The 18,791-nt window shown below is 46.0% G+C and overlaps 1 protein-coding gene across 1 annotated transcript in view; it reads left to right on the forward strand.

Moving 5' to 3' along the window:
* The window catches only part of LOC144487735 (E3 SUMO-protein ligase ZNF451-like), a 41,297-nt gene that overhangs the window by 17,006 nt on the left and 5,500 nt on the right, over positions 1-18,791 (forward strand). Inside the window, exons 3-6 of the mRNA XM_078205806.1 lie at positions 1,546-3,158; positions 7,944-8,108; positions 12,071-12,201; positions 15,615-15,801. Coding sequence (XP_078061932.1) covers positions 1,546-3,158; positions 7,944-8,108; positions 12,071-12,201; positions 15,615-15,801 — 2,096 coding nt within the window. The remainder of the gene's footprint in view (positions 1-1,545; positions 3,159-7,943; positions 8,109-12,070; positions 12,202-15,614; positions 15,802-18,791) is intronic.

Consider the following 18,791-nt stretch of genomic DNA (forward strand, 5'->3'; position numbering starts at 1 on the left):
CCACAGAGTAAGAAGTCTAACAACACCAGGTTAAAATCCAACAGGTTTATTTGGTAGCAAAAGCCACTAGCTTTCGGAGCGCTGCTGCTTAATCAGGTAAGTGGGATCTTGGGTTCATGTCACACTATCTGTAACCCCCATGACTTGCCTGGGCTTGCAAAATCTCACTAACTGTCCTGGCTGGAGACAATACTCATCTCTTTAACCTGTGCTTAACTCTCTCTCCACTCACATTGTCTGTACCTTTAAGACTTGATTACCTGTAAAGACTCTCATTCCAACCATTATTTTGTAAATTGAGTTTGTGTCTTTATATGCCCTGTTTGTGAACAGAACTCCCACTTACCTGATGAAGCAGCAGTGCTCCGAAAGCTTGTGGCTTTTGCTACCAAATAAACCTGTTGGATTTTAACCTGGTGTTGTGAGACTTCTTACTGTGTTTACCCAGTCCAACGCCGGCATCTCCACATCATTCCTCCCACAGTCCAAAGAGTGTAGGTTAGCTAGATTAGCCATGGTAAATGCAAAGGGTTACGGGGATGGATCGGAGGGGGTAAGCCTGGGTAAGATGCTGTTTCGGAGAGTTCATGCAGACTAAGTGGGCCGAATGGCCTCCTTCTACACTGCAGGGATTCTATGGAGATCTTAAAATATTAAAGGAATCTGGTGTGGTTGATGAGAGGAAACTCTCTGGTGGGCACGAATTATAGAATCCCTACAGTGCAGAAGGAGGCCAGTTGGCCCATCGAGTCTGCACTGACTCTGACAGAGTACCTTACCCAGGCCCTTTCCACCACCCTATACCTGTAGCCCTGCACATTTCCTATATCTAATCCCCCTAAACCACACACCTTTGGACACTCGGGGGGCAATTTAGCATGGCCAATCCATCTAACCTGCACATCTTTGGACTTTGAGAGGAAACCAGAGCACCTGGAGGAAACCCACAGGGAGAACATGCAAGCTCCACACAGACAGTGACCCAAGGCCGGAATTGAACCCGGGTCCCTGGTGCTGTGAGGCAGCAGTGCTAACCACTGGGCCGTAGTGCTAACCACCGTGCCCCCGTGCTGCCCTCAATCGGGATTGATTAACTTAGACCTGGGCCATTTAGGAGAGAGATCAGGAAGCAGCGGTTCGTAGTGGAAATCGCCCCCGAATGGCTATGGGTGCCTGGTATCAGTTGGATATTTAAAGCTGGGGTGAAGAGATTGTTGTTAGGGTGAGGCATCAAGGGATTTGGAGAACAAATGGATAATGGGATTAAGGTGCAGATCAGCCATAACGTAATTAAACAGGATGTGGAAGATGCCGGCGTTGGACTGGGGTGGGCACAGTAAGAAGTCTCACAACACCAGATTAAAGTCCAACAGATTTGTTTGGAATCACAAGCTTTCGGAGCGCTGCTCCTTCATCAAGTGACTCACCTGTTGGACTTCTTACTGTAATTAAACAGGAGCAGGACTGAGGGGCCAATTGGCCTCCTTGCTGTTCTGGTGTCAAGTTGTTATAAACTTTTAACACCCTGGCTTTCTTTCTTTGCAGAACGCGATGCAGAAGGGCTGGCCCTGTTGCTGTGTCAGCAAAGGATATTAGCCAAGTAGCAGCAATATTCAAAGTGAGGGGATGCTGTCTGGACTGCAGTAAGTTATTTGTGGATGACAATCAGATCAATCAGCACACTCAGCGAACTATGCACAACATCCAGTGGATTCGCACCATGGAGAAGGCCATCTTGGCGTTCTGCCACTTCAATGAGAAGAGCAAGACTCCCTCTGACCTCCGCTTGATACTGGATCAGTCAAAGGCCAAGAAACACACTCTGTTCAAAAGGCCTCTGGCTGAGACGTGTGGCAGCGAGGCTGCTGCACCCACCTCCAGCAAGAGGACCAGGAGAGAATGCAACAATGTTCAGGTGAAGGAGGAGAAGGTGGAGTGTGAGAACCGCCTGGCAGTCAGTCAATGGTTCTGTGAATGCCACCAACGGTTCGACAGCGAGGAGGCAGTGGAGAAGCACGTCATGGCTGCCAATGGAATCCGCCACAAGTGTTTGGTGTGCGGCAAATTGGCGTTCGATGCCGGGATCATCGGCTTGCACATGAGCCGGAGTCATGGGGGAGCCCACCTGACTAACTACCGCTTGTGGTGTGGGAGCTGCCGCACGGAAATGCTGAGGAAACAGGACCTGATGGCCCACATTGTGGAATCCCACAGTGGCCACGCTTACTATTACGAGAAGCAAGTGGACAAAGACCAGTTGATGGCTTTCGAGTCACCTTCCTTCAAATCCGCGGGGAGCTCGGCGGATTCGGGGGGCAAAGGCGGCGAAGGGATGCAGCTGGATGCAAACAGCCCCGAGGCGGAAGCTGCCCCGCAGGCTGATGGCTCCTGGCAATGCAGGTTGTGCGAAGAGATGTTTGATTCGGAGGAAAGTGTTGCCCAGCATTGCGGCTGCCTGGCCAACCACCAGTTTCACAAATACAGCTGCGGATTGTGCAAGAAACACTTCCACCGAGTGGAAACATTGTACCGCCACAGTCGCGACGAGCACAGCAATGAGCTGAGCGTCAAGTATTTCTGCGGATTGTGTGACGACATTGAGTTCAACTCTGAGGGTGAATTCCTTGAGCATTACAAGGTCTTCCACAGCACTGATTATGTCTTTGTGGAGCACGGGGATACAGCGACGGAGAAAGAGGTGGAGGAGGACTCCGCAGAGGAGCACTCACTGATGGCCTGTGGGTGCCGGCAGCAATATAACTCCAAAATATCAAGGAAGGAGGGCGGCCACAGGTGCTTGAAGAACCTGTTTGACCAAGGCAAGCTGTGGTTCCGCTGCTCGTGTTCGGCAACAGCCCAGTCGGAGGAGGACGCCCAGAGTCACATGCTGGAATGTCACGGGGCCACAGAGACAGGCTCCAGCTCCTTCACCGTCAAATGCATCTGCGGCAAGGCTTTCATTGATGGCAAGAGTGCCCAGATGCACTACCACAGCAAGCACTGCACTTCACAGGAGGGGGGTCCGGCTCCTTCCTCGTCCACTGACGTTGAGGCTGCCGCTCCTCACGTGGCCGCGTTATGCAGCAGCCCCAAGGAGGCGCCGCGGGACAACGATACCAAGGCCTCGACCAGTCATGAGGCCTTTCCAGCAACCGCAGGTAGCTTTCGTATTCCACACGCCCAACCCATGCCAGCAAGTAGGTCAATGGCAGTGGCAGCTTTTCCTCAGAAAGGCAGGGAGGTCACCAGTTATGCCAGGACACTAAAGAGCAAAGGTAGTCAGCCATGGATTTTGCTTTAGTACAAAATTGTTAGCTGCTAATCCTATGACCTGTTTTACAACTGACCAAACATTGTTTAATGGACCACATGCTTTGACGCTTTGGTTCTATATCTGAATCTACTCTATTCAATGACATACAAGTCTTCAAGACACCGTGGCCACATAATATAACGCTTTTAGGGAAAAGGAACAAAGAAAAGTACAGCACAGGAACAGTCCCTTCGACTGTCCAAACTGATTATGATGCCCTAACTAAACAACAAAAAAAACCTTCTGCTCTTACTCAGTCCATATCCCTCTATTCCCTCCTTATTCATGTACCCATCCAGATGCCTGCTTCCACCATCACCTCTGGCAGTGCATTCCAACACCCACCACTCTCCGCATGAAAAACTTCCCCCATACGTCTCCCTTAAACTTTCCTCGCCTCTCGCCTTGAACCTGTGCCCCCTTGTAATTGACACTTCCACCCTGGGGAAAAGCTCCTGACTGTCCATCCTGTCTATGCCTCTCATAATTTTGTAGACCTCTATCAGGTCTCCCCTCAGCCTCCGTATTTCCATTGAAAACAATCCTAGTTTATTCAACCTCCTGAAGAAATCTGTTACATACGCGCACTTTGGGGCCACGGATCAAACGTTTCTGTCTTGATGGTGTCGTTTTCATGACCGCAACTAGTTATATTGCCAGTAACATAATAAACCCTTCTCAGGTGCTTCATAGCACTGTTATAGTACAAAATAATCCAGCATCCACATTAACACAAATCACTCTCTCTCTGGGACAGAGATTGCAAGAATCAGTGCCAGAGATTTGATTTATTATTGTCACATGTAATAGTATACAGTGAAAAGTATTGTTTCTTGCACACTATACAGACAAAGCATACCGTTCATAGAGTACATAGGGGAGAGGAAAGGAGAGGGTGCAGAATGTAGTGTTATAGTTATAGCTAGGGTGTAGAGAACGATCACCTTAATGCAAGGTAGGTCCATTCAAAAGTCTGGCAGCAGGGAAGAAGCTGTTCTTGAGTTGGTTGGTACACAGGTCTATCCTTCTCTATCAGGATGGAGGGGTTTTTGTGCTGCTGTGGATGCTGGGTAAAAGGCTCTCCATTCTACAAAAGACGTTTGTTTCTCAAATCCTCCTGTTTCCTCTGCCTGACACCATCTGCTGACCTCATGGTAATCTGGGGGCAGAAAGGAAGGGGAAGTGCCAGTGATGACCACTTGGAAGATTCAGATGCAGTAGCTTTGCAACAGGCTAAGAAGGCTTGATGCATTGAAGGCTGTTTTTGTGGTTCCTCATGTATTGCTTTCTCAGGCTTTAGGGTTCCATGTTTATATTTCACAATTCAAGTTATTTATAGCAGTCATTAGTCTGTCTTTGGTGAGGGGAGGGGGAGGATCTGCTTGGGTGTGGGCCTTAAGTCACACACCCGTTTGTACAGCTTTCACTGTAGTATCAAGGTTTTGCCTTTTTGAAGAGACTTGGACTGGGGTTTTGCATCCTGCAGTTCGAGATTCACTGTAGTGGTTTGGCAGCACAGTGCACTGCTGCCTCGCAGCGCCAGGGACCTGGGTTCAATTCCGGTCTTGGGTGACTGTGTGGAGTTTGTACATTCTCCTTGTGTCTGCGTGGGTTTCCTCCGGGTGCTCCGGTTTTCTCCCACAGTCCAAAGATGTGCAGGTTAGGTGGATTGGCCATACTAAACTGCCCCTTGGTGTCGGGGGAACTAGCAGGGTAAATATGTGGGGTTACGGGGATAGTGGGATTGTGTTTGGTGCAGACTCGATGGGCTAAATGGCCTCGTTCTGCACTGTAGGGATTCTATGAATGTACTTGCAGTATTCCTGACAGGATCAAGAGGAGGCTATTCAGCCCTTGAAGCTTGTTCTATCATGCAGTTAGATCATAATAACTCCACTTTATCTCCCTGCTTTGGTTCCGTAACTCTTAATCTCCTCCTGTTACAGAGATCTGTTAAGACATTTTGAAATTTTCAGTTAGACACCAACACCCCTGTTGGCTGGAAGAGCCTTTTGGGAGAGAGTTCCAGATTTCCACTGAATTTATGAATAAGTGCTTCCTGACATCACCTGTGAATGACATGGCTCTCATAGAATCCTTATGGTGCAGAAGGAGACCATTCGGCCCATCGAGCCTGCACCGACAACAATCCCACCCAGGCTCTATCCCCGTAACCCCACGTATTTACCCTGCTAATCCCCCAACACTAAAGGGCAATTTAGCATGGCCAATAACCTAACCTGCACATCTTTGGATTGTGGGAGGAAACCGGAGCACTGGGAGGAAGCCCGCACAGACGTGGGGAGAACGTGCAGACTCCACACAGACAGTCACCTGAAGCTGGAATCAAACCCGGGTCCCTGACGCTGTGAGGCAGCAGTGCTAACCATTGTGCCACCGTGCCATCTCATTTTAAGGCTGTGTCATCTTGTTCTGGATTCTCCCACCAGTGAAAATAGTTCCTTTCTATCTAACTATCAAATCCTTTAATCATCTTAAACACCTCAATTAGTTCACCTCTTGATCTTCGGTGTTCAATGGAATACAAGCTTTCTACATACTTTTGTCTCATCATTTAACCCTCTTATCTCTGATATTCTGCGGAATTGGTATTGCCTCCCCTCCCCTCCCCTCCCATATATCTTTCCTGTGCTGCCCAGAACTGGGCACATTTACTCCAGATAGGATTGACACTGATTTAATTCAAAAGTAAAATACTGCAGATGCTGGACATCTGTAATGGAAACAAAAAATGCTGGAAATACTCAGGAGGTCAGACGGTATCCATGGAGAGAAACGCAGTTAACATTTAATCAGAAATGTTCAATGGTTATTGGCCATGAAATGCTAACTCTGTACCTCTCCTAGACACTGCCTGACCTGTTGATGATTACCTTTTTTTCTGGTCATGGTGGTAGCCATGTTTTCTGTTTAAACTTTATTCTGAAGTTATTGTTTCATATGGCCAACTAAACTGGCTCATTCATGCTTCGTGGATAATTTTTGCCTTAACAAGTGCATGTGCTGAAGCAAGCTTCAGCTGAGCAGGGCAGCGCGTACAATACATTGAGTAATTTGGTTTTAAATTCCCGTGAAACGGGATTTACTTGATTTAGGTTTCCTGTCCAGCGGTACGGTGGAACAGCGGTTAGCACTGCTGCCTCACAGCGTCAGGGACCCGGGTTCGATTCCCGACTTGGGTCACTGTCTGTGCGGAGTCTGCACATTCTCCCCGTGTCTGCGTGGGTTTTCCTCCGGTTTCCTCCCACACTCCAAAAGGCATGCTGGTTAGGTGCTAAATTCTCCCTCAGTGTATCCAAACAAGTGCCGGAGTGTGACGACTAGAAGATTTTCACAGTAACTTCATTGCGGTGTTAATGTAAGCCTAATTGTGGCACTAATAAATAAACTAAAACTAAACGGTGCTTTTGCCCTGTAATTTGCTGAAGCTGCAGGGAGGGCAGTGGGGCATCTGGGACCTTGGGGTAGTGGGGCCAGCAGTTTGTCCCTTAACCGATGTGAATTAAGAATCAAATAGAGTTAATAAGTCCAACCAGGTACAGAAGGAGGAATGAAGAGAGGGACAGAGAGAATGAATCTGGAGATAAAGAAAAGATGTGGAGATGCCGGTGTTGGACTGGGGCAGGGGTCTCCAATCTTTTCAGTACGAGGGCCACACCGTATATTTTACACATTTTCGGGGGCCAAAGAAAATAATTAGTTTTATAAATGAATGAATAAAATTTAAATGAATGAATAAGTTTTATTTGGATCATCTTTGTAATCAGCACGATATGATTCAGAACAAAAGAGAAATGTGACAATTACAAAGAAACAATGCCGTGCTTACACTGAGAAATGATGTATAATGAGTAAAAATGTCAAACGTTAGCAAATCCCCTGACCAAAGAATCAATTACTTAACTGCAGATGAGCAAAGCAGGCTATTCATTTTTTAATTAATTTTATTTACTGAAATTTTACAAATGTTTACCTGAAATGAGAATTTGCCCAATTTTGTGGCACACAATAAAAAAAACAAACACGCCCCAAGAAAGAACTTCAGTAAAACAAAGCAAAGAAATTCAGTAAAGCAAAGCAAAGCCCAGGCAAGTCGTGGGGCTTGCAAAATCTCTCTAACTGTCCTGATTGGAGACAATACACATCTCTTTAACCTGTGCTTAACCCTCTCTCCACTCACATTGTCTGTACCTTTAAGACTCGATTACCCGTAAAGACTCGCATTCCAATCATTATTTTGTAAATTGAGTTTGCGTCTTTACATGCCCTGTTTGTGAACACAACTCCCACTTACCTGACGAAGGGGCAGCGCTCTGAAAGCTAGTGGCTTTTCTACCAAATAAACTTGTTGGACTTTAACCTGGTGTTGTGAGACTTCTTACGATAAAGAAAAGAGACCGGACAGGAAAAGCAAATAAAAGTATAACATTTGTGTATTAATAGCGGAGTGCATTGTTAACAACATTATTGTTTCAGTAAGGTCTTGTCCACTTGATATGAGCTTGGTGCTTCTTGGCACAGTCTAGTGTACTCTAAAGGACTTATTGAAGTTGTAACCTTGCAACAACTTATAAACTTTTGTGCCTTTTCTTTCCCTTTCTCTAACTAGTAGAAAAGGATGCCACAAACCACGAAGAAGACATAGAGTTACCCGACTTAGACCTGCTCCGCACAATGACTCACCTTGTTTTCATTGACTTGGATAATTGGGCGGGCTTTTTCAACCATTTACCAGGACATCTTAACCAAGGCACATTTTTCTGGGGATTTCAAGGTTAGTTCAATATGTTGAAATTTTGTTTTGTATTGACGAGTAAGAAGTGTCTTAGATTATGGTTATGTCTGAAAAATATATAGAAGTTACAACAAAGTAGCAGATCATTTGGCCTATCCAGTTCTTGTTGACAGCCCTTGAGGCAGTGCTAATTAGTAATATCAGAGTAAAAGATGCACTGGGAAATAGTGATCATAATGCAACCGAATTCCATGTTAAGTTTGAAAACAACAAAAAAGCCAATTATTTGGTTGAGGGGAGAACTGGCTCAGGCTGATTGGATAAGTAGACTAAGAGGTATGGCAGTAAACAGTGGGAAACATTTAAAGAAACAATTCAACATGTTCATAAATAGTATATTCGCTGAACAACAAAAGCTCAGCGAAAAAGATACATGCGTGGCTTACTAAGGAAGTCAAGGACAGTAAGGAAACCAGCAAAAAGCCACCAAAGCATTGATTAAAAAGATACCAATTGGAATATGGGAGTGAATAGCCAACAATATAAGAACAGATTGTAAGAGCTTTTTACAAGTATATGAAAAGGAAGAGAGTAGCTGAAGTCAATATTGGTCCCTTAGAAGAGAGGAGAAGTTTTACTGGAAATGAGGAAATAGCAGAGACTTTCCGAGAGTGTGAGGGAATGGTGATCATATTGAACGACAGAGCTGGCTAGACAGGCCACACGGACTACTCCTGCACTCATTTCTTGTGTTCTTATTTACCTTCAACACAAACAAGTAGTTCTGTCCACATCTTACCCACTCTGTTCTCGTATTCTTTCCATTCCATTTCTATCTCCTAACTATCCAATCTTGAGTGTTGTGTTTTTGTCTCAAGTGCAGACCCTGAGAGTGAGTTTTTACTTCCTTGCAGCTTTGTGAAGATGTTTCTCTTTTTTTCTCTGTTGTAAAAATGAGCCATTTTTCCTGTGCTGCCCTTTTGGACATTCCACCCCCCTCCCCCCTTTCCCAAATCAATTCACTCCACTTCATATCCAGTAAATATTGGCTGGGCCACCGAGAAGAGCTCCCTGGCTGTTCTAGGGAATGGGCTCAATGGGGGTCTTCAATAACTACCTGACACTTGGCTTAAAGTCCTATCCAAAAGGCGGCACTTCCACCAGTGTTGCCTTGACCTTATCATTCAAAGGTGAGTGCTACCCAAGTGGCGTCTCTTGTATTGTCTTGGGAAGACAGTTGTATAGTGGTAATATCACTGAACCAGAGGGCATAGGCCTGGGGACATGGGTTCAAATCCCACCATGGGAGCTGGTGACATTTAAATTCAATTAATAAAATCTTGAATTTCAAGCTAGTCTCAGGAATGGTGACCATGAATGTCCTTTAGGGAAGGAATTCTGCCATAGAATTATAGAATCCCAACAGTGCAGAAGGAGGCCATTCGGCTCATCATGCCTGCACCGACCACAACCCCACCCGGGCCCTATCCCCATAATTCCATGTATTTACCCTAGCTGGTCCCCTGACACTAAGGGGCAATTTAGCACGGCCAGTCCACCTAACCTGCACATCTTTGGACTGTGGGAGGAAACCGGAGCACCCGGAGGAAACCCACGCAGACACGGGGAGAATGTGCAAACTCCACACACAGTGACCCGAGCCGGGAATTGAACCCAGGTCCCTGGCGCTGTGAGGCAGCAGTGCTAACCACTGTGCCACCGAGCCACCATTCTGACCTACATGTGATTCTGGACCCATTCTCAGCTTTTTTTATAGTTTCATTGGGATGTAGGCGTCACTGGTTGGGCCAACATTTAATGGCCATCCCTAATTGCCCTTGAACTGAATGGCTTGCTCGGCTATTTCAGAGGGCACTTAAGAGTCAACCACATTGCTGTGGATCTGGAGTCACATGTAGGCCAGACCAGGTAAGGACAGCAGACTTACTTCTCTAGAAGACATGAATGAACCAGATTGGTTTTGACGACAAGTTTCATGGTCATCATTAGACTTTTAATTCCAGATTTTTATTGAATCCAAATTGCAACATATTTCATGGTGAGAATCGAACCTGGGTCCCTGGAGCATTACTCTCTGTATATCTGGATTGGTAGTCCAGTGACAAGACCACTATGCCATTGCCTCTCCACAACTGTCCTCTACAATGGCTGAGCAAACTACTGATGGTCAACAAATGCTGGCCTGGCCAGTGATGCACAAATGCCATGAAAGAATAAAGGGAAAGAAATTGCACTCTGACAAGGAAAGTCCCAGTTTTGCCAACCCTTCACCATATTGATGTTTCCTCATACCAAGCACCTTAGTGTATTCACAATATCCTTCCCAGTCTAATACAACACAGTTCTTTAACTGTGGGTCTAATTATGATTTTCCATTGAATCACTATCACCTTTTGTGTTTTTATAATTCTGTACTTCTTCATAATTTGATTCACTCTTTTACTGCCGAATAAACCTTGGGTGAAAAGAAAGACCTGAATTTACATATAGTGCTTCTCATGGCCCAATGCCGTTGAAGTACTTTTGAAGCGTAGACACTGCTGCAATATAGGAGCTGGTGCAGCCAATTGTGTGCACGGCGCACTCCTACAAACAGCAATGTAATAATGACCAGATAACCATTGTGTAATGTTGACCAAGGGATGAATATTGGCCAGGCACCAGAGATAATTCGCCTCCTCTTTGAACTAGTGAACAGAGTGGATAATCAGATGCTCTTTCCTCGGGTAGAAAAGTCAAGTACGAGGGCACATAGGTTTAAGTTGCTTGGGGAGAAGTTTAGAGAAGATGTGCGAGGCAAGTGTTTTACACAAAGGGTGGTGAATGTCTGGAACGCGCTGCCCGGGAAGATGGTGGGAGTAAGTACGATAGCAGCATTTATGGGGCATCTAGACGAATACATGAGTAAGATTGGAATGGAAGGATATGGTTTCTGTAAGTGCATACGGTTAGCTTAGACAGGCATCATGATCGGTGCAGGCTTGGAGGGTCAGAGGGCCTATTCCTGTGCTGTACTGTTCTTTGTTCTTTAGTGCTATGGGATGTTTTATGCCCAAATGAGATGCCTTTGGTTAATGTCCAATCTGCTGCGGACAGTGCAGCACTCCTTCGGTAGTGCATTGGGAGTGTCAGCCTAGATTGTCAGGCTCGAGGCTAGAGGGACGTGAGCCCACAACTTTCTGACTGAGGCGAGAGTGTTGTCCACTGAGTCAAAGCAGATATCAATCCCACTATGGACATGTACCAGTAAATCTCTGCGTTCCACCAACTTTCAGTCAGAGCATTATTATTCCTGTTTGTAATGTTACCTTTCACTTGGTAGCACAGAATCTCTTCTCTCGCTTTTTAGCCCCATTCCATCAGCTTATCCATAAAATCCCTTTGTGGATTTCTTTTGGTAACTGCAATTCTTGTTTTGGAATCATCTGCAACTTTTAACATTGCTCACTCTGGGCTTGTATATAAATCATTAATATACAACAGCAACTTGTAATTATATTTGATTTATTATTATCACATGTATTGGGATACAGTGAAAGGTATTGTTTCTTGCGCGCTATACAGACAAAGTATAGTGTACATAGAGAAGGAAAGGAGAGGATACAGAATGTGGTGTTACGGTCATAACTAGGGTGTAGAGAAAGATCAGCTTAGTGCGAGGTAGGTCCATTCAAAAGTCTGATGGCATCTTTCATGTACTATAGCGTCAAACGAACCTGACACTAAAATGGCCTCACTGAATCTTGTGTAACGTCTCCAACTGTCTGAAAACTCAGCAGCTCTGCTTGCTTCCTAAGTGCAAACGTTAACCTTATTTTCTCCCCAGCCCAGTAATATTATACGGTTAAGATAAACCCATCTTATTACCTTAAAATAAATTGGACCAGGTTAGGGGTCCGGGTGAATGGGAAGAAAATGTTTAACTTGCCTGGTATTATTCCCCAATTCCATGTCTTTTAATGTGATTTTTTTTTCCCCAGGTGGAAAGAACCATTGGAAACCACCAGAAAACTGTCCTGTCTACAATTTCCTTGTCAACACTGGATGTTTTTTCCTTCATCCACGGTGCAGTACTCGGAAGGATGCTGCGGATTTTGCCATCTGCATGCATGTTTGTGTTCTTTCCTTTTTTTTAAACCTGTTTCTTTTATACAATCAATAAACATAAATAGGGGCTACGGGCGGGGGAAGGCTGTGGTGTAGTGGTAATGTCACTGGACTAGTCATCCAGAAGCTCAGGCTTCAAATCCCACCACAACAGCTAGTGGAATTTACATTCAATTCTTTTCTACTGGCAGCACGGTGGCACAGTAGTTAGCCACTGCTGCCTCACAGCGCCAGGGACCCAGGTCCGATTCCTGGCTTGAGTCACTGTCTGTGTGGAGTTTGCACATTCTCCCCGTGTCTGTGTTGGTTTCCTCCCACAGGCCAAAGATGTGTGGGTTAGGTTGATTGGCCATGCTCAATTGCCACTAATGTGTCAGGGGGACTAGCAGGGTAAATATGTGGGGCTACGGGATATGGGCTGGATGGGATTGTGGTCGGTGCAGACCCGATGGGCCAAATGGCCTCCTTCTGCACTGTAGGGATTCCATGGAGTTCTAAAGAAGTGGAATATAATGCTAGTGTCAGTAATGGTGACCATGAAACTATCATCAATTGTTGTAAAAACCCATCTGGCTTGGGGAATCCTTTAAGGCATGACCTTTTGGGAAGGGAATCGGCCGTCCTTAACCAGTCAGGCCTACGTGTGACTCCAGATCTATAGCCATGTGGTTGACTCTTAACTGAAATGGCTGAGCGAGACACTCAGTTCAGTGGGCAATTGTGGATGGATGGAAGAATAAAAAGAAGGATAACTGTTCGTGTTTAGGGCCGAGACAAAGGTTGATGGGCCATGAACTTACATCGATAAATGGGATTGTGGAACTGAGCTATCGAGTGGGAACGATCTGTCCATGATGGCAAACTGTGAATGCAGGAAGGAACTCAGAAATTATGGAGTGAGTTGGGATGTAATTACATCCACAGGTAGAATGGTGGCAAATGAAAGAAGGAACTTTATCTGTATACAGTACCGTAGGAGCCAGTTAGAAAGGGGTCACTTATTTTGTATTAAGTTCACCAGCTATTAGAGGCAATGCATTAAGCACTTACTCATTTTTAAAAAGCTTTGCTGTTTTAAAGAAAGACTTGCATTTATATTAGAGTTTTTATGACCATGAGACACCCCAAAGTGCCCTACAGCCAGCGCAATACTCTGAAGTGTAGTCACTACCACTGCAGTGGAGGAAAAGGCAGTGTTCCAGTCAGTTATTCACACCTTGTGAAAGTGCAGTTAGCTGAAGGGATAAGCATTTCGATGCAACTGGATGACAATTGGTGCTCTTTACCGTTCCCTAAAAAAAAAAAGATTGGATGCTTTTGATTTTGCTGCATTTGGCAGCCAAGTCAAACAAACGCTAATCTAACCTATCGACACAAATGGAGGATGGGGGAATTTCAGCCCATGACCCTGTCGATGGAGATCCAATGAGATAAAGGGCAGCCATATAAATGTATCTAACTGGATCAGTCATTCTGCTGAACCCGATATAAGCCTCAGATTAGCCGTGCCCCTCAATCAATTTTAATAACCCAGTGGGGACAGAAGAGAGAGAAATACGGCACAAAAGGAGGTCATTTGCACCAATTGGGCAGGATTTTCCACTATCTCCATGGCATGTGCTGCGGTGGCAGAGGCAGAAGGGATCTTCTGGTCCCCCCCCCCCCCCACTGTCAATAGGGTTTGCTGTAATTCACACCGGAGTCTCCCGGTGATGCATGGCTGTGGGCAGGCCCCGAACGATCCCACCCCCCCCCGAGACCGACTGGAAAATCCAGCCCAGTGTCTGTGCTGACCTTCTGCCAATTTCACCTTGCTGCCTATCATAGCTCTCTTAATATCACTTGATCTCCTCTGCTGTAAGGAGAAGAACCCCAGCTTCTCCAGTTTAAAATTAACTGAAGTTTCTAATGCCTTGTACCATTTTAGTAAATTCCGTCCATACCTCAAAGTTCCTCAGGGTGGTGCACAAGGCCCAACTGCCTTCAGCTGCTTCATCAATGACCTTGCTTCCATCATAAGGTCAGAAGTTCACCAATGATTGCACAATGTTCAGCACCATTTGCGACTCCTCAGATACTGAAGCAGTCCGTGTTCAAATGCAGCAAGATCTGGACAACATCCAGGCTTAGGCTGACAGCTGGCAAGTAACATTCACACCACACAAGTGCCAGGCAATGACCATCTCCAACAAGAGAGAACCTCGCCATCGCCCCTTTATCATTGCTGAATCTCCCTCTATCAATATCCTGGGGTTACCATTGACCAGAAACTGGACTGGACCACATGCTGTGGCTACAAGAGCAGGTCAGAGGCCGGGAATCTTGCAGAGATTCCTTCTCACCTCCCCAAAGCCTGTCCACCATCTACACTGTACAAGTCAGGAGTGTGATGGAATACTCCCCACTTGCCTGGATGGTGCAGCTCCAACAACATTCAAGAAGCTTGACACCATCCAGGACAAAGCAGCCCACTTGATTAGCACCACATCCACAAACATCAACTCCCTCCGACACAGATGTACAGTGACAGCAGTCTGTACCATCTACAAGATGAACTGCAGGAACTTGCCAAGTCTCCTTAGACAGTACCTTCCAAACCCACACCTCTGCAAGCTGGAAGGACAAGCGCAGCCTACACATGGGAATATTAACAGCTGGAAATTCCCCTCCAAACCACTCATCACCTTAACTTACAAATATATGGCCATCCACTCACCATCGCTGGGTCAAATTCCTGGAACTCCATCCCGAACAGCACTGTGGGTGTACCTACACCACATGACTGACTGAGGGCCAATAACAATCCTGGAACTCCCTCCCTAACAGCACTGTGGGTGTACCCACACCACATGAACAGACTGATGTCTAATAAAAATCCTGGAACTCCCTCCCTAGCAGCACTGTGGGTGTACCTACACCACATGACTGCAGCGGTTTAAGAAGGGTGCACACCGCTACCCTCTTGAGGGCTATTGCGATGTCTCCATCAGTGCCAAATTAAGAAAAAACCTTTTCTTGAGACTTCAGTTTTCCTAAAGTGCGATGTCCAGGATTGACCACAACACTGCAGCGGACTCATAACCACTCATTTATAAAAGCTTGGCATAGCTTCCTTATTTTATTTTTACTGTACCCCTCTCGGGATAGAGCTGGGGATCCTGTGTGCTTTGTTAGCCACTTTCTCAACTTGCCCATTTACCTTCAAGTTCCCTGTGTACTCTGAGGTCTCTGTTCCCTGGGGCCCCCCCTTTGAACATTGTACTATTTAAATTGTACCAATGAAGAATAGGGAATCTGACAAATGGTTAAAGATGTAATGTTTTGCTTTCTTCTCTCGCTCTCCTGCACCTCTCCTCTCCTGACCTCTGTGACCTTCCCTTCCTCCTATCCTCTTCCCATCCCCGCTCACTTTTGCAGGCGGGACGTATGGATGAACAGTTGCCCAAGCATATCCCCTTCACCGTACTCTCTGGAGACAAGGGCTTTGAGGAGTTGAAGAATCAGCTGAAGAAAACGATGCGTCCGGGCCACATTCTGAACCCCCACCAGATGGAAGGGGAGCTGATGTGTGCCTTACTGAATAGTATATCTGATATTGGGAAAGGTGGGGCAGAAGCAATAAGATGATTGAAGAGAGGTTAAATCCCATGACCCTTCTTTAACAGGAATAAATGCGTCTATGATTCCTACATTGATGTTAGATGTAGTTTTTTTTTAATGTTTGACAACCGTAGCATTTTTTGTCGATGCGCTGAAGTTTTTTACCGTGTGGCTGTTTTGATTGGACTGCGGAAAGAAAAACAAAATACGGCATCTGCTGCTGGAAAATGCTGGAGACACTTCATACCTCTGACAGAATCTGTGGAGCGAGAGAGAGAAAATTGATGTTTCTGGTCAATGAGATTCCATTAGAAGGGCGGCACGGTGGCACAGTGGTTAGCACTGCTGCCTCACAGTGCCAGGGGCCCGGGTTCAATTCCAGCCTTCGGTGTAACTGTCTGCGTGGAGTTTGCACGTTCTCCCTGTGTCTGCGTGGGTTTCCTCCGGGTGTTCCGGTTTCCTCCCACACTCCAAAGATGTGCAGGTTAGTTGGATTGGCCATGCTAAATTGACCATTAGTGTCGGGGGACTGCCTAGTGTAAATGCCTGGGGTTGTGGGGATAGGGCCTGGGTGGGATTGTGGTCTGTGCAGACCCGATGGGCCGAATGGCCTACTTCAGCACAGTAGGGATTCTATAATTGGAACAAGTCAGAGATGTAAAATATTTTAAACAAAAACAGAGAAAAAACAAACAGAAGGGGAATAGGTTTGGAGGGAAGAAATGATTAAAAGACTCGAGGGGTGATGGCGGAAGATGTGGTGAACTAACGGGTTTCCTCCGGGTGCTCCGGTTTCCTCCACACTCCAAAGATGTGCAGGTTAGGTGGTTTGGCCATGCTAAATTGCCCCTTCGTGTCAGGGGGGGTTATCAGGGTAAATATGTAAGGTTATGGGGTGGGATTGCTGTCAGTGCAGGCTTGATGGGCTAAATGGCCTCTTTCTGAGGTAATAGCAGATGCGTTAGTAGTAATTTATCAAAATTCGCTGGACTCTGGGGTAGTGCCGGCTGACTGGAAAACAGCTACTGTTACGCCGCTGTTTAAAAAAGGAAGTAGACAAAAAGCGGGTAACCACAGGCCGGTTAGCTTAACGTCCGTAGTTGGGAAGATGCTAGAGTCCATTATTAAAGAGGAAATAACAGAGCACCTGAATAAGAATGGTTTGATCAAGCAGACGCAGCATGGATTCATGAAGGGAAAGTCGTGTTTGACGAATCTACTGGACTTTTATGAAGATGTCACTAGTGCGGTTGACAGAGGGGAACCGGTGGATATGGTGTTTTTAGATTTCCAGAAGGCGTTTGATAAGGTGCCTCACAAAAGGTTGCTGCAGAAGATTGGGGTACACGGAGTTAGGGGTAAGGTGTTGGCGTGGATTGGGGATTGGCTATCTAACAGGAAGCAGAGAGTTGGGATAAATGGGTGCTTTTCTGGTTGGCAGTTGGTGACCAGTGGCGTGCCGCAGGGATCGGTGCTGGGGCCTCAATTGTTTACCATTTACATAGATGATCTGGAGGAGGGGACTGAATCTAGGGTATTCAAGTTTGCTGATGACACGAAGGTGAGTGGGAAAGCGAATTGCGTGGAGGACGCGGAAAGTCTGCAGAGAGATTTGGATAGGCTGAACGAGAGGGCGAGGATCTGGCAGATGGAATATAACGTTAGCAAATGTGAGGTTATCCACTTTGGAAGAAATAATAGTAAATTGGAATATTATTTAAATGGAGAAAAATTACATCGTGCGACTGTGCAGAGGGACCTGGGGGTCCTTGTGCACGAATCGCAAAAACTCAGTGCAGGTGCAGCAGGTGATCAAGAAGGCGAATGGAATGTTGGCCTTTATTGCGAGGGGGATAGAATATAAAAGCAGGGAGGTCTTGCTGCAACTGTACAAGGCACTGGTGAGGCCGCAACTGGAGTACTGTGTGCAGTTTTGGTCCCCTTATTTGCGAAAGGATATATTGGCCTTGGAGGGAGTGCAGAGAAGGTTCACCAGGTTGATACCGGAGATGAGGGGTGTAGCTTATGAGGAGAGATTAAACAGATTGGGTCTGTACTCGTTGGAGTTTAGAAGGATGAGAGGTGATCTTATAGAGACATATAAGATAATGAAGGGGCTGGATAGGGTAGAGGTGGAGAGATTCTTTCCACTTAGAAGGGAAACCAGAACTAGAGGGCACAGCCTCAAAATAAGGGGGGGCCGGTTCAGAACAGAGTTGAGGGGGAACTTCTTCTCTCAGAGGGTGGTGAATCTCTGGAATTCTCTGCCCATTGAAGTGGTGGAGGCTTCCTCATTGAATATGTTTAAATCACGGGTAGATAGTTATCTGATCGATAAGGGAATTAGGGGATATGGGGAGCAGGCGGGTAAGTGGAACTGATTCGCTTCAGATCAGCCATGATCTTGTTGAATGGCGGGGCAGGCTCGAAGGGCCAGATGGCCTACACCTGCTCCTATTTCTTATGTTTCCAGGCTTCCATGATTCTACTTGAACAGCTTGTAAATGTACATGGTTGAGCCAAGTATCTCCTTCCCTCTTGCACAATTGTTCCCATCTGTAACAGCCTGGGCTGATGCTCAGGGAATTAGATAAAGAAATACGAATAGTAAGTGGTCTACTGAGTGAGTAAAGAGATGGAGATCTGGATATCCATGTTCTCTGGTGTTTGGGCAAGATTTCTTGACGGTGATTTTATTTTTGGGAAGGTTGTCGACAGTCATTATTGCCATATTTTTTTAGATGGGTCAAAGGGGGGAAGACGCCACAAGCTCATGTTTATTGTCTTGTTTTCAAAACAAAACCGACTAAGACATTCGCAAAAAAACACAGGATGTTACGTGAGGTTATCGGTGAGGCTGGAGTTGTCCACCTTAGAAGATGAAGTGGAGAATTGATGGAGATGTTTAAAATCTTGATTTGATTTATTGTCATATGTATACAGTGAAAAGTATTGTTTCTTGTATGCCATGCAGACAAAGCATACCATTCATGG

Source organism: Mustelus asterias, unplaced genomic scaffold (genome assembly GCF_964213995.1).
Source record: "Mustelus asterias unplaced genomic scaffold, sMusAst1.hap1.1 HAP1_SCAFFOLD_996, whole genome shotgun sequence".
In the NCBI taxonomy this organism is placed as follows: Eukaryota; Metazoa; Chordata; class Chondrichthyes; order Carcharhiniformes; family Triakidae; genus Mustelus; species Mustelus asterias.